The 17,109-nt window shown below is 39.7% G+C and overlaps 1 protein-coding gene across 5 annotated transcripts in view; it reads left to right on the top strand.

Annotated features, from left to right (window-relative positions):
- The window catches only part of LOC134575561 (oocyte zinc finger protein XlCOF7.1-like), a 147,196-nt gene that overhangs the window by 53,595 nt on the left and 76,492 nt on the right, over positions 1-17,109 (top strand). For 3 of the 5 annotated variants that reach the window (XM_063434858.1, XM_063434859.1, XM_063434860.1), the window contains one exon: positions 4,224-4,412. The exons of 1 other annotated variant lie outside the window; for it this stretch is intronic. In XM_063434858.1, the coding sequence (XP_063290928.1) occupies positions 4,224-4,412 (189 nt within the window). Of the gene's footprint in view, positions 1-4,223; positions 4,413-4,516; positions 4,716-17,109 lie in introns of those variants that run through there. One more of the 5 variants, XM_063434862.1, reaches the window with a different exon arrangement.

The raw sequence follows: 17,109 nt of genomic DNA, 5'->3' as shown, positions 1-17,109 counted from the left end.
TGTACCCCAGGGAGCTGATGGTGTCGTCCATCCTCCCCAGCGGCAGTGTGTGTCCCAGGGAGCAGAAGGTGCAGTCCTTCCTCCCCAGCGGCAGTGTGTACCCCAGGGAGCTGATGGTGTTGTCCATCCTCCCCAGCGGCAGTGTGTATCCCAGGGAGCTGAAGGTGCAATCCTTCCTCCCCAGCGGCAGTGTGTACCCCAGGGAGCTGATGGTGTCGTCCATCCTCCCCAGCGGCAGTGTGTGTCCCAGGGAGCAGAAGGTGCAGTCCTTCCTCCCCAGCGGCAGTGTGTACCCCAGAGAGCTGATGGTGTCGTCCATCCTCCCCAGCGGCAGTGTGTAACCCAGGGAGCTGATGGTGTCGTCCATCCTCCCCAGCGGCAGTGTGTAACCCAGGGAGCCGAAGGTGCAGTCCTTCCTCCCCAGCGGCAGTGTGTACCCCAGGGAGCTGATGGTGTCGTCCATCCTCCCCAGCGGCAGTGTGTAACCCAGGGAGCTGATGGTGTCGTCCATCCTCCCCAGCGGCAGTGTGTAACCCAGGGAGCCGAAGGTGCCGTCCTTCCTCCCCAGCGGCAGTGTGTACCCCAGGGAGCTGATGGTGTCGTCCATCCTCCGCAGTGTGTAACCCAGGGAGCCGAAGGTGCCGTCCTTCCTCCCCAGCGGCAGTGTGTACCCCAGGGAGCTGATGGTGTCGTCCATCCTCCCCAGCGGCAGTGTGTCCTGCAGGGAGCAGAGACAGTCAGTCTCGCACCCCAGCAGCAGGACAAGAGAAGGAAAGGGGAGACAGCTGGTCTCCCTTTCCACCAGCAGAGAGAGTGGCAGGGAGAGGAGCCTGCTAACCCCCCTCCCCAGCTGCAGTTTACCGTCCAGAGAGAGGAGCTTGTTACACCCTCTCTCCAGCGGCAGCCTAACCCACCAAGGGGAGATGTTAAGCCCCACATCTGTGCAGATGGGACCGTAGTCTCTGCACTTACAGCACCAGGGGTAGGGACGGTCGGTCCTGTCCCCCAGCCACAGAGCGATATATCCAAAGGGGAGACAGTCGGTCTCCAGCAACCAGGCTCCAACCAGGCTACTTCAGCGGTAGTACTGGCACCAGGGCAGAGTACCGCTGGTCTCTGCCCACTCAGCAACCCACCAAGGCAGACTACCAGTCCCCCACGCAGCCGTGGTGAGACACCTGGACCTGGACAAAGTTCTCCTCTACCCAGGTGTAGTAACCAGTTACTGTGGGTGGGCTGTACTGCTTTTTCTGTTTTGTGGGTGGGTTGCTGGACTAACCAGGGCACTGACCGGCAGGAGGTCAGATACCCTTTTAGTCTGGGGGGTAAAGGGGAGAAGTGTGGCGAAACCGACCTCGCCACGTGTCCTTGGAGGGGGCTGCTTGCCCGCCTCTTGCCTTTGGACTATGGCCCTGGGAGATTGGGCCCTTTTACAAAACGTATTCGGCCCTAACAGAGTGCATGTCACTCTGGCCCTTTAAACACAGTGGGGTCATTCGGTACTTGCCCTGTGTGAGCAGTGATACCCCCAGATAGCTATGCCGTGGAGCCTATTCATATAATGAAAGACTATGGGAAAGACTTTGGCTCCATGGCAATTAAACTGTATTTGTGTGGTCTGCGTGCCATTCACCTAATAATGTGCACGCAGACCTGAGCTATCTGGGGATATGTTACATGTCTGTGTTTAATGTATAAAAAGTAACTTTATATATTTTAAAACATAATTCTGTATTTAGGTCCCCACATGTGTAATGGAGTTTTGTCTTTGACCTGGGAGATAATTGGATTACTTCTCCAATTATCTCCAGGGCAGAAGGGAGGAAGCCATGATGCATTGTGGGGATGTTTTACTTTCCATGCTGCCAGCCAGGGCCCAAAAGATACTTTTGCTAACTTTTGAACCCCTGGTCTGATTCATGCCATTTTTTAATATGTTGCTCCCCTGAATGGATTGATTGTGGATATGTATTTTTATGTGAATGTGGTGTATAGTTTTAAAGTTACAGTGTGTGTGTGGAAAGTATATTTTAAACTGTATGCATAATGGGATTATGTGTCACACTAAGGGGAGGGGATGTGTGGGATGTAACATCTATGTCATTGGTTCTTTTATGCCTCCCCCTGGGTGTGGCCTGTATGTGTGAGTTGGAAATAAAAGCCAGGCTGGATGAGCCAGTCCTCAGTTCCTGTTTTACCCTCAAAGTGATGTGTCGTCTCATTATTGGGGGAAGGATTTATTGCATGCTGTTCCAGTTGACTGCTAGGAGTACAAGCCTATTCGTATGGTTCCTATTCAATGGTCTACAGCATTCATATGCTTGGGAGAATTTAAAGGTTTCTCGGATTCGGTGATTGTGGTGTCTGCCAGAGTGCTTGGAGTCCTCAGGAAGCGCTAGGAGCATCCATTAACGGAGGTACCAAGTCGGGGTGCCAGGCGATCCGTTACAGTATGCATTTATGGAGTAATTTTAACTGTCAAACTGCTACAATGCCCTAAAATGTGATATAGACACACCAAATCCATTTATCAAAATTCTAATTGTAAAAACTGTAATGGTCAGGACTTGTTTAAGGCACTGTAGCTTCACAGGATAGTGTCAAAGACATACATTGGGGGTATTGTTTTATTCAGAAGAGTTTGCTGAGCATAATTATGGGGTTTTGATCACAGTGGCACATACCAGACTTGAAAAATGACCCCCAAAAATGTAATGTGTATGTAAAAAATGCAAAAAAAAAATATTTTACCACAAAGTTTGACATAAACTGGTGAAAAAATGGCATCACGCTAAGGCACAATATATACCATATGAGATACACTGTAGTGTCTACTTTCACCAATGGTAGGTCATTGAGGGATAAATTCAACAGTTAAACTGCTACAATACCCCAAAATGAGACTTGCTCCATCAAATTCATCTATCAAAATTATCACTGTGAAAACTGAAATGGTCAGGTCTCTTTTATGGCACTATAACTTCACAGGATAGTGGCAAGGACATAGATCGGGGGTATCATTTTACTCTGTTGATATGGCTGAAAACAATATGGGGTTTTCTACAGCAGTAGTATATATCAACTTTATGAAATACACATTAAAAATCCTTGTTTTATGTGTGTATGTTAGAAATCTGAAAAAAACACAATTTTACTACACGATTTAGCAGAGATTGGCAGCGAAATGGCTACGTAAAAAGTGTCAGAATACCCTTTGGCAAATAGCCTGTGATGTGTGCTTTATATAAATATATACTTTTGTGCAGCAATTTTGCTTTCTGTGATGGCTATTAAGCTTACAAGACAAACATGCCAAATTCTAAAATTGCTCCACATTAAAAAAAGTTTTTACTCCTTGAATTTTGTGACCTGTAACTTTCAAAATAAGCTGAAATCCTAGACATATTATGTACTCTGAAAATCAGAACAACTAATTGAATATTTTTTAAATTACTTTCCTTAAGCTGCACTTATTATACACACGTTATTATTGCCTAAACTGTGAAAAAAAAACAATTTATTTCATTTTTTTTCGTTTTTTTGTTTTTTTTAATAATAAATAAGAATTTATATATGTATATGTCACATCAGATTAAAGCCCTTTTTGTCCTTTAAAAAACGATATATAACATGTGTTGGTGTAATTAATAAGAAAAATGCAAACAGTGGTTGAACACAAACAGCAAAAAATGCAAAAAAATGCTTGTGTCCTTAAGGGTAAGTCCAGTTTTTGAAGCTGCGTCCTTAAGGGGTTAATAGAAAGGTACTTTGAATTCTTGAGCATTTAGGATGTAATTGATAATCAGGATTATTCACTGAAGTGAAAGTGAATTTCAAATTTAAGGTCAAAATAGCTATACTGGAAAAAATACTCATACTCTGCTACTCCGTTATGCTTCCAGCAACTACTGGTTTAAATTTGGAATTCACTTTGAATTCTCACTTTAGTAAGCAGCCCTGCTTGTCTAAATGAACATTTTGATTGTGTGATTCTTTAAACGGTGACATGGTTGTCCATCCAGCATGATACTTCTACTAATAGGGTTATTCACTAAAGTAAGAATTCTCAGTGAGTTTAAAATTTGAAGCCAGAGTAGCCTTTTGACCTTAAATTTGAAATTCACTTTGAATTCTTACTTTAGTAAATAACTCTAAAAGTTCTGTTCTGTTTAGTAGTTAACTTTTCATACAGCATCATATATTTTGTAAATCTCTCTACATAGGCTTATATGATTACAAAGCGGCCTAATAACCATGCCAAACGTGACAGAAGTGACTATGTGCCAGAAAAATTGTGCAGAACCCAGTACTCTACTATGGACTCTCCATGTCATGCAACAATGTATATGAAGAACTGTGAGGAAAAGATTTTGAAACTGACTTATAAGATGATGCATCTTCTGACTGGGGAGGTGAGTGGTTATGGTACTAGGCCATTAATTTTTAACAGCTTGGGCAATCAAGTGTGTGAAGATAATTTGCGTCATTTACTAAAGTATCACTGTTCTTTTTAAAGGAACACTCGAAGAACCATGCCCACTACAACTTACTGTAGTGGTTATGGTGCCAGGAGTTCTGTGGCACCGTTTTAGAACACCTGGTACTGTTCCACATCTCCACTACTAATCGTGGGAATGATCAGCTGATGCCAATTCTTAGGATTTAAATTGACACTGTAGTCACCACAACAACTATAGCTTATTGTATTTATGCTGGTAAGTATATTCATTCCCTTCAGGCTTCTTGCAGTAAACACTTGTTTTTTCAGAGAAAATGCAATGTTTACGTTACAGCCTGGGGATACCGCCACTGTCCACTCCTCAAATGGCTGCAAGAGGTGCTTCCTGGGGCAGTGATGCACGGTTTGCAGCACGGACATTCCGTGTCGCCACCATCTGCATGGAGACACTGAACTTTCCTCATAGAGATGCATTGATTCAATGCATTTCTGAGGAGGTGCTGATTGGCCAGGGCTGTGTTTGGCTTGTGCTGACTCTGCCCCTGATCTGCCTTCTTGACAAGCTCAGCCAATATATACCCATCACATTGACACTTGAGAAAAATTAGATACATATGTCTGCTCTATTAGATTCTAGGACTGCAGAAAGTTTTATCGATAAAACTTTTGCTCAAAAATATTCTCTTACTCTCAGAGAAATAACTACATATTTTGGCCATTGAACCCACTATCACTATAGAAACTGTTCCTATTTTTATGACAGTCTGTGTTCTTCATAAGGAAGTAATAGTTTTGCAAGCCATTTCTTCACTTTCTTTTCCCATTGTTCTAGGTTATCCATGGCTAACAAAGCATAACCCTGTGATAGATTGGGAGAAGGGTGAAATAGTGAAATGGAGTTCTTCTTGTGTTAAGGGACGTGTTTCTGAAATTAAACCCCTCGGCATTATCAATGTACCCACGTTGCCCCCTTTATCCACAAAGATAACAGAGATGTATTGTGATATAGGGGAGGTATTTGATAAAAAGGAAGCCAATAAGTTACCCCCACATCATTCTTACGATTGTGCCATTAAGTTACTTCCAGGTACTGTATATCCTCTGTATATCCTGTATATCCTCTTTCTCAGAAGGAGAATATCATATTGGATGAGTACATACAAGAAAATCTGGCTAAAGGTTTTATTCGCAGGTCTTCTTCACCTGCTGGAGCTGGGTTCCTTTTCATTTTTAAAAAGGAAGGTCATCTTAGGCCATGCATCGATTATCGTGGACTCAATAAGATAACAGTCCGTAATGTGTATCCTATACCACTTATTACAGAACTTTTTGATAAGCTCAAAAGTTCCAGGAGTTTTACTAAATTAGATTTGTGAGGGGCATGTAATGTCAGGATATTTATGGGATAATAATAGTAAACAGTTGAGAATTGCCCACTATTTCAATTCTCAGATCCCAAAGATCGTTATCATGTAAGTGAAATGTATTTCATATAAATACAATCACAATTTGTTATAAAAATAGATACAATTTATTGTGACAATTTAAATAATAATATGTAACATGCGTGATAATAATCAATGAATATTCAGTATAACATAGTATGCAATACAATGGCAGTGTAAAAACATCTTCCAATGGCTAACAGCCTTAATTGTCAAGACAAGATTTATGACGGTAGTTCACAGAGAAACGAAAGTGAAAGTTTCACACAGAGAAAGCTTCCAGCGAATAGCCATAAAAACTTTAGCTAGCAGTTAGAATAACCCTTTCAATGCTGGCTAGACCTCCTAGGTAATTAAGATCTATTCTCATGTAATTTTAAATAAAATAACATTTAAACCAGCTCATTAGTCATTTCCTGGAACCATCCAATAAGAGTAATCTACCATGTTCTATAAGCAGAATTTTAACTTGCCTAAACAGATATTTTATCTTATTTTAGAGCAAATCAATACACCTGGATAAATATCACGATATGCTAACATGTGATATATCACATTAATACATATTTATTCTTTTCTATCTGCAGAATAGAATGCTTAATTATGTACTTCTTATTTAACTAAGATTTCTAAATATCGAAATCTGATCGTGATTTATCCAGTCATATATCATGCTATTAGAAAATGTTAATTAATTTAGATTAATTAAATGAAACCAGTATAATTACCAGTTAAAGAGATGTTCTCATCAGATGTTCTCAGGTATTCTCAGGAATTTGAATGTCATGGGTCTCTTTCTTTGTCTCCTGACTAAGCCTGCTTCCAACTGCTTCCTCTGCATACCTCTTTGCATCTCTGCATACCTTTCTCTTCCCTTTGTCTTAACTTTTAAAGGAAAATTCACTAGGTGATAGACCAATAGAAAAATTGGAGGTGTGGTTACCTTCCAGATAGAAATTTAAGTATTTGGTCTATAGAGGGCAGTCTCGTCCCACTAAACATTCCTATCCAGGAAAGAGTTAACTTTTCCTGGTGGCTATTTTGACGTCATTTAGCTTATCTTTATGGTTGTTCATAATTTAAGTTTTCTGTCATTTCAAAGAGTTTATTTGGGCTTTCTTCAGACTATGTGTCTCCAAATTCGGCTATAATTTCTAATATGACAGTTATAACTAAGTATGACCCTTAAATTACAATGGGACTCTATACAATATTGAAAGTAAAATTAAATTATTTAATCTTTTCTGTCACAAATGTCTGGGTTTAGAATTGATTATATTCCATTAGCATTTAGACAGTCTGTCCATCCCCTGTTCTCATCTCTTATCACCAGGTTTGTATATACTAAGCATTCCTTAGCTTCTGGCAAAGTGGTTAGTTTTACAGAAGGGATAGAAATCTTGTGTCTTTTGTTAGCTTGAAGATAACAAAATGGAGTCTGCTCTGTTCAGAATGATTCTGACAATATACATTTTAATTTCTATCATAGCACAAAATGTCTGCCGATATAAATACCCTGACAATAATTTAGTGAGAATCAAACAAGGAGCTGAATGGAAGACTGCCTTCAACACTAGATATGGCCACTATGAATACACAGTAAAGCCATTCAGTTTATGCAATGCTCCGGCCATCTTTCAACATTTTATAAATGACGAGTATCTAGATGAGTTTGTCATAGTATATGTTGACGATATCTTGATATACCCCTCTTGTATAGAACAACATCACAAACATATCAGAAAGGTACTCCAAACATTAAGGAATGGTTTATTCTGCAGACTAGAGAAATGTCTCTTTGATAAAGAAAAAGTGCATTTCCTGGGTTATGTTGTATCAGAATCAGGGTTCCAAATGGATCCACAGAAATTAAAGGCCATTAGGGATTGGCCTATTCCTAATGGATTAAAGGCTATCCAGAGATTTATAGGATTCTCCAATTATTATAGGAGATTCATTAAGGGGTTTATTTCTATCCTTTTCCATTGAATGCATTTGATTCCCTCAAAGAAGCATTTGATTCTGCTCCCATTCTGATTTATGCTCCTTCCATTACTTTTGGAGGTAGACACTTCTGACTCGGGTATAGGGGCTATACTGTCTCAAAAAAAAGCTCCAGACCAACCTCTTCATCCTTGCGGTTTCTTTTTTTAAAAAAAATTGTCTAATACAGAAAGAAATTTAGAGATCGGGGATAGAGCATTGTTGGCCATTGTGTTAGCCTTAAAGGAATGGCGTCCTCTGCGTGAAGGTTTACTCACGACTAATTCCATTCTTACTGATCATAAGAATCTGTTTTATATAGGGGAGAGTAAGAGACTGACTGCCCCGTTGGACCTTATTTTTTTCATGTTTCAATTTTGTACTAACCTATAGACCAGGTACTAAGAATATTAAAGCAGATGCCTTGTCACGTAAATTTGAGCCCATGACACCGAAGTTGAAGTGTCTCCCATCATTCCTAAGGATAAAGTAATAGCAGCCACCCAGTTCCGAGTTACTTCTGAGTTATTCAATACTCTAAGAGAGAAACAAAATAAGGCACATAGTCAAACCCCACAAAACACTTTATATGTTCCCCTTGATCTAAGATAAAATGTGTTATCATTGAGTCATGATAATAAAACTGCAAGACGTCCGGGAATAAAAAAAGACCGCCTCTCTTTTTTCTTTTCAGTTCTGGTGGCCTTCTTTGTCCATTGATGTCAAAGAATACTTACAAGCTTGTAATGTGTGTGTCCAATCCAAGACACCTCACACTAGACATGTGCAATTCGTTTCGGTCCGAATATGAATTCGGACGAATTTCGGGCAATTCGGACATTCGGGTACTTCCGAATGGCCGTATTGCCGAGGTACCGAAGTTCCGAAATTATCGAAGTTCCGAAGCACAGTATTGCCTAAGTACTAATATACTTACCCAGTGAAAGAAGAAGAATGTTACATTGTATACAATTTTAAATAAAAAGTATACAAACATAGCCAGGATTCAGCTGTAAGCATTTGCAACACTTACAACAATCAAGTAACATACATTCATTTAAAATGTAAGTTACTTGGTCAGTCAATGTAATGACATGAATGAATAAGTAGATAGCTCCCTAATTCCCACGGTATTAGGGAGCTATCTACTAAAAGGCTGAAAGACCTAAATTGGTCTTTCAGCCAAATTTACTAATACTAAGTAAAGATTTTAAACTAAAGGGGGACCTATTGCCCCCGCCCCCACCCCTGAGTGGCGGGTGAGGGCCCTAATGTAAAAAAATCGGGGGGGGGGGGACCTATTGTCTGGCCCCCACCCCTGAGCGGCGGGTGGGGGCCCTAAATCAGATTAATATCAGAAACCTAATGTCCTCCCCTCTGGCCCCCACCCCTGAGCGGTGGGGGGGCCCTAAATACTAATAATAAGGGGGGGAACCTAATGTCCTCTCCCTGGCCCCAACCCCTGAGCGGTGGGTGGGTGCCCTAAATACTAATAAGGGGGGGGGCTATTGTCCTCCTCCCCGGCCCCCACCCCATAGCGGCGGGTGGGGGCCCTAAAAAAAAGTGTCCCCCCCAAGTGACTAGGGGTTCCCAAACCCCTAGTCACCCCCTCCCCCCCCCCAAAAAAAATATTCCCCTACCTACCCCCCTCACCCTAAAAATAATGAGGGGGGAACTTTAAGTACCTGTAAAAAAAAAAATTACCATTCAATGTTTTCTTTCTTCTAAAATCTTCTGTTTTCAGCCCCCCAAAAAGCCAAATAAAAAAATATAATAACCGACGCAATTTGTAAAAAAGAAAACTAGCGGAAAAAAAATAATCCATCTTCACCCGGCGAGGGCTCCGCGCAGATTGAGCTCTGCAGGGCGGGGGAAGGCTTATAAAGCCTTGCCCCGCCCTGCAATTAGGCTCAGAGCACTCTGATTGGTGGGTTTAAGCCATCCAATCAGAGTGCTCTGACAGGTAAATGAAGAGACTGACAGGTAAGTCTCTACATTTACCTGTCACAGCGCTCTGATTGGTTGGTTTGAAATCCACCAATTAGAGTGCTCTGTGTCATTTTACACAACGTGGGAAAGTACTTTGGAATTTTCCCACGCTGTGTAATTTGACTCATAACTCTCTGAATGGTAGATTAAGTAACCAATCAGAGGGTTATGAGTCAAATTTTATTTTTTATTTTTTTATTTTAACAGTGAGCAGCCACAGGTTGCTCACTGTTTACTAGACATACCCCTACTCGCGGTATAGCGAGTAGGGTCAAAATGTACTAATATTAAGTAATTTTTACTTCGTATTAGTAAATTAGGGTGAAAGACCAAATTAGGTCTTTCAGCCTTTTGGTAGATAACTCCCTAATACCGTGGGAATTAGGGAGTTATCTACTAAGCGGCTGCAATAGAAGTCACGAAATGCCGAAGTCCCGAATTTCAGAATGCCGAACTGAACCGAAAGTTTTCCCCATGCACATGCCTACCTCACACTTTACCATGTGGTTTATTGCCCAAAATACCCCCAAAAAACATGGTCTAGTGTTTCTTTTGATTTTATAGTAAAATACCTATTTCTAATTATCACACAGTCATTCTTACTATTGTTGACAGATTTATCTTGGACTGTGAGCAGGACGTAATCAGAGATAAATCTAAACAAATATTATTATAAAAATAAAAAATTGGCAAATTAATGCTTAACCCCTTAAGGACCGGACTTTTTTTGCGATGTTGTACATTTGCGACCAGGCATCTTTTTGACACTTTTGTGGTGTTTGTGTTTAGCTGTAATTTTCCGCTCTCTCATTTACTGTTCCCATACAAATTATATATTGTTTTTTTCAGGACAAAAGGGGCTTTCTTTACATACCATTATTTATATAATCTCATGTAATTTAATTTTTGAAAAAATGAAAAAATATGATGAAAAATTGAAAAAAATACACGTTTTTTGAATTTTATGTGAAAAATCTTTTACTCATCTATAAAAGCGAATGAAAAAAACTGCTAAATAGATTCAAAATGTTGTCCTGAGTTCAAAAATACCCAGTGTTTACATGCTTTTTGCTATTTTTTTGCATGTTATAGGGCTATAAGTACAAGTAGGATATTGCGGTTTCAAAACATACATTTTTAAAATGTATCAATAGTGACATTGTAACACTATTATCTGTCATAAATTGCTAAATAACACCCCACATGTACATATTTTTTTAAAAGTAGACAACCCAGGGTATTCAATATGGGGTATGTCCAGACTTTTTTAGTAGCCACTTAGTCGCAAACACTGGCCAAAGTTAGCGTTCATATTTGTTTGTGTGTGAAAAAAGTAAAAAACTAAATTGAACGCTAATTTTGGCCAGTGTTTGTGACTAAGTGGTTACTAAAAAAGACTGGACATACCCCATTTGCAATACCTTGGGTTGTCTTCTTTTGCAAATGGTATGCCATCATGGGGGTAATTCTCATTCCTGGGCTACCATACGCTCTCAAAGGCAACGTAACCAACCTGGCCATTTTCAATGTAAAAATATTCGACCCATATATTTGACCCTGTAACTTTCAAAAACGCTATAAAACCTGTACATGGGGGGTCCTGTTCTACTCAGGAGACTTTGCTGAACACAAATATTAGTGTTTCAAAACTGGAAAATGTATCACAACAATTATATCATCAGTAAAAGTGCTGTTTGTGTGTGAAAAATGCAAAAAAGTAACTTTCACTGACAATATCATCGCTGTGATATGTTTTACTGTTTTGAATCACTAATATTTGTGTTCAGCGAAGTCTCCCGAGTAAAACAGTACCCCCCATGTACAGGTTTTAGGGTGTCGTAGAACGTTACAGGGTAAAATACAGTGATAGCAAATTAAATTCTCTGGACTTTCGGCCTGGGTTGGCAGGCAGGTCCCTTAAATTGCAATCAATAAAATAACTTAATTATGTAAAAATATTACATAAATGCGCACGTAGAATTTAAATATATATGCATATTTATATATTTGAAGTCTACGTGTATATTTATATAATTATTTATGTAATTTTGTATATGGACATATGAATAGTTCGCATTCTTTTTATTCATTTTTATATACATAGATATATATACAATTTCATTCTAAGTGTATTTTGATATAAATATATATATATATTAATATCAAAATACAGTTAGAATAAAATTTCGTATAGATATATAATTTTTTTTAATTTTTATTATTATTTTTAATTTTTTTAATTTAATTTAAATTATTTATTATTCATATTTTATAATATATATATATATACAATATATATAGTTATTATATATATTATATATATACGTGTGTAAATTAATTATAAGTGTATTTTTATATTAATATATGTACATATTAATATAAAAATACACTTAGCATGACATTATATATGTGATATATAGACATATATTATATAGGTATAATATATGTCTATATATCATATATAAACACATATATAATAATATTTTTTTTTTATTAACTTTCACTTTAAATTTTTTTTGATTTTACAGTTGCAGGGAGACTGCCTGTCAGCACAGACAGTCCCCCTGCAGGCAGAGACTAGGACACCTATTGTGACCATGTGGTCGCCCTGTTGGGCGATCACATGGCCACAGGGGTCCTAAACCGCCATGGGGAGACTGCCTGGGCTGCAGGCAGTCTCCCCACACCGGGAGCACCGCCGATCGCCGCCGGGGGAACGACGGCGATCGGGTAAGTACATTGGACGGTTAGGACGGTTCAGGACCGTCACCGGTCGGCAACGCAAAAATGCCGATGACGGTCCTGAACCGTCCTCCGTCCTTAAGGGGTTAAAATACTTATTTTCTACACAAACTGCACACAATGAATCACAAGACAAGTATCCTGTGAAAACCAAATGAACTGAGGCTACACGGCCTACGATATATGATGTCCATCACCATCTCCAGTACCATACACAGCCAATTTAAACCTGAAAAATAAATGTTATCTTTTTTTTGTCTTTCACTGCTAAAATTCTGGAAATTAAAACTAAACTTGATTCAATTCAACTGGAACATACAGCCCTGATGTTAAAAAAGATTAGAAGCAATGTTTTATTCAAAAGGAAACAAGGCCTCATTACTGGCCTCTAAATGATTACATAATCTCTCCCAAACAAGAATTGAACATTTAGTGATCGTAGATGGTACTAAAATCACCCCCTCCCCACAAAAAAAAAAATACATTCGCTGATTACTGTAAAAATACAAAAACTATATAATGTGGCTTGGTATTCTAACATTAATCAGCCCACATATGAAAAAATATGTTCATTCTTGGGTGAGACTTAAAAAAAAAAAATATATAGTATTCCTCCGGGACCTGATGGTTTTACAATATTGTACTACAGAAATTCTCCGGTGTATTAGTCCATCACTTAAATAAATGTAACCGTTATTGGAATACTGGTACAATGCCGGAAGAAAACATGTGTGCTCAGATCATAACACTGCCTAAACCTGGTGAATTATCACCAAATACCATTAATTAAAGGACCACTATAGGCACCCAGACCACTTCAGCTCAATGAAGTGTCCTGGGTGCCAGGTCCATCTAGGATTAACCTTGCCTGCTGTAAACATAGCAGTTTCAGAGAAACTGCTATGTTTACATTAGGGTTAATCCAGCCTCTAGTGGCTGTCTCATTGACAGCCGCTAGATGCGCTTCGGCGTTTCTCACTGTGATTTTCACAGTGAGAAGACGCCAGCGTCCATAGGAAAGCATTGAGAATGCTTTCCTATGGACTGGCTGAATGCGCGCGGCATGCACATTCTGCCGATGACATCAGAAGAGGGAGGAGAGTCCCCAGCGCCGAGGGAGCCCGGCGCTGGAGAAAGGTGAGTGTTTAACTCCCTTCCTCCAACTTCAGCCCGGCGGGAGTGGGACCCTGAGGGTGGGGGCACCCTCAGGGCACTATAGTGCCAGGAAAACGAGTGTGTTTTCCTTGCACTATAGTGGTCCTTTAACCCCTTAAGGACACATGACGTGTGACATGTCATGATTCCCTTTTATTCCAGAAGTTTGGCCCTTAAGGGGTTAATAACGACACAGAGATTTATTCAAAGATTTTGGCAATAAGATTATCAAAAATTCTTCTTTCTTTAATTAATAATTGCCAGGTCTGCTTTGTATTAAATAGTCAGGCCCCAGACAGTACTAGAAGGTACATTAATTTAATTAAATAAAATTGGGACGCGCACCGTGTCTGCTTCTTTCTTTAGATACGGAGAAGGCATTTGATAGAATTCATTGGGATTATCGTAGGGAGGTTATGTCGATATTTGGCTTACCAGAACCTTTCATCAGAGCTGTGTTTGTTTTATATTCTAATTCAACAGCCAAGGTTTCTGCAACTGGATTAATATCCTTTTTTCCTTGACCAATGGGACAAGACCGGGTTATCCACTGTCACCACTCTTATTTGTGATGGCAATGGAACCCTTAGCGGAAAATATAAGAGGTTGTGCAGAAAATGAGGGCATCATCGTGGGAGATAAGAAACACAAAATGCGCCTATTTGTAGATGACATTATGCTACCATTGAAAAAATCTATCTCCCCCCCCTCCCCCCCCTCCCTACCTTGGAAAATTAGGCCCTAGGGGCTATCTGATCGCTCTTTCAGAGTCCGTATAGCTGGGTTAGGATCTGCCAGCAGTCACCCTAATGGTCAGAAAATGAAAATAAAATATTAGTAAAAGGGACACTATAGTCACCTGAACAACTTTAGCTTAATGAAGCAGTTTTGGTGTATAGAAAATGCCCCTGCAGCCTCACTGCTCAATCCTCTGACATTTAGGAGTTAAATCACTTTGTTTATGAACCCTAGTCACACCTCCCTGCATGTGACTTGCACAGCCTTCCATAAACACTTCCTGTAAAGAGAGCCCTATTTAGGCTTTCTTTATTGCAAGTTCTGTTTAATTAAGATTTTCTTATCCCCTGCTATGTTAATAGCTTGCTAGACCCTGCAAGAGCCTCCTGTATGTGATTAAAGTTCAATGTAGAGACTGAGATACAATTATTTAAGGTAAATTACATCTGTTTGAAAGTGAAACCAGTTTTTTTTTTCATGCAGGCTCTGTCAATCATAGCCAGGGAGGTGTGGCTAGGGCTGCATAAACAGAAACAAAATGATTTAACTCCTAAATGACAGTGAATTGAGCAGTGAAATTGCAGGGGAATGATCTATACACTAAAACTGCTTTATTTAGCTAAAGTAATTTAGGTGACTATAGTGTTCCTTTAAGCAAAATAAAAATAACAAAAATCTATAATTTCATAATGAATGTATTTTGATATTGAGATAGCTAATATAGATATATATATATATATCGTATTTATCGGCGTATAACACGCACTTTTTCTCCCTGAAAATAGGGGGCAAATGATGTGTGCGTGTTATACGCCGATATACCATATTTTTCGCTCCATAAGACGCACTTTTTTCCCCTCAAAAGTGAGGGGAAATGTCTGTGCGTCTTATGGAGCGAATGTGAAGGTTTACTTACCTGTCTTGAAGCGTGGGCCGGTGTTCAGCGCGCCCTGCGGTACTGGAACTTCAATTTCAGGTTCCGGTTTCCGGCGGGACTGAAAGGAAGTGCGCACTCAGTGTGCACACTTCCTTTCAGTCCCGCCGGAAACCGGAACCTGAAATTGAAGTTCCTGTACCGCGGTGCGCGCTGTGAAGCCGGCCCACACTTCAAGACAGGTAAGTATTATGGGACAAGGGGAGGGGGGGAGAACACTATGGGATGAGGGGGGGAGACACTATTGGATGAGGGGGGGGGGAGACACTATGGGATGAGGGGTGTGAACACTATGGGATGAGGGGGGGGGACACTATGGGGGGGAGGGGAGAATACTATGGGAGGGGGGAAATTTCCTTCTTAAAATGAGGTGCGTGTTATACGCCGATAAATACGATATACTGTATATATATATATATATATATATATATATAGATAGATATATCAAGATCCAAATAGGTTATGGTGGGGAAAAAGTGTCATTGAAAACCCCTTCCACCTGAAGTCTGTGGATAGTTAATACAATGTTAAACAAAAATCTGCACACCAGTCAAGCCATAAGTTCCAAATCTGCAGTGGTGTTACAACCTAAATTGTGTTCCAAGCAGTTGTATACTGCAAACACAGATTAAAAAGAATCCATGTTTAAAATGGAATGAGGCAAACATTTGATTCTTTGTTAAACTAATTTGCATATGATCACCCAGAATCCTTTGTGGTTGTAACATCACTGCAGATGTGGGACTTCTGTGGGAAAAGCAAGTCTTATGGCTTGACTGGTGTGCAGATTTTTCTTTTAAATTTTATTAACTATCCATAGACTTCAGGTGGAAGGGGTTTTCAATCACAATTTTTTTAATATAAAAAGCTAAGTTTGGCCAGTGTTTGTGACTAAATGACTATTAAAGAACACTGGCTACAACCCATTTTGAATACCCTGGGTTGTGTACTTTTGCAAATGGTATGCAATGGTGGTTAATTGTCATTTCTGGGCTGCCATATGGTGTCAATGGCAACATAACCAATATGTGAAATTTCAACTTGCAAAAACGGAAATGGGCAAAGGATATTTGTCCCTGTAACTTTCCAAAACACCATGAAACGGGTCAATGGGTGGTACTGTTATTTTTGTGAGATCTTTCTGAACACAAATTTGAGTGTTTTTAGAACAATAAAACCTATAATGCTGGTGAAAAGGGCAGTTGAAAGGTGAAAGGGCAGTTTATTTGTGAAGAATGCAAAAAAACCCAAAAATGAACGCTAAATTTGACCACAGTTTGTGTCTAAGTGGCTACTAAAAAAAGGCTACACGTAGCCCATCTTGAATACCATGGGTTGTCTTTTTTTTCAAATGGTATGCCATGTTGGCGGTAAATTTCATTACTGGACTGCCAATATGGTCTCAAAGGCAAAATGGGCCGAACGGTACAACCCATGTATAGGTTTTATGGGGTCAAATATACATCTTCCCAATTTATGTTCTTACACCTAGAAATTTGAAAACGTGATTTCTTTTGGGCCTATGTCACATTTGAGAGAGCATGACAGCCTGGGTAATAACATTTCCACCGTTATGGCATACCATTTTCAAAAGTAGGGAATCCAGAGTATTCCAAATGCCATATTTTGATATTTTTGGTACAACCACTTTATCAGAAATGCAG

This window comes from Pelobates fuscus, chromosome 10 (assembly GCF_036172605.1).
Source record: "Pelobates fuscus isolate aPelFus1 chromosome 10, aPelFus1.pri, whole genome shotgun sequence".
Lineage (NCBI taxonomy): Eukaryota > Metazoa > Chordata > Amphibia > Anura > Pelobatidae > Pelobates > Pelobates fuscus.
Note: the sequence above shows the minus strand (reverse complement) of the source record. Positions and strands in the feature narration are given on the sequence as shown.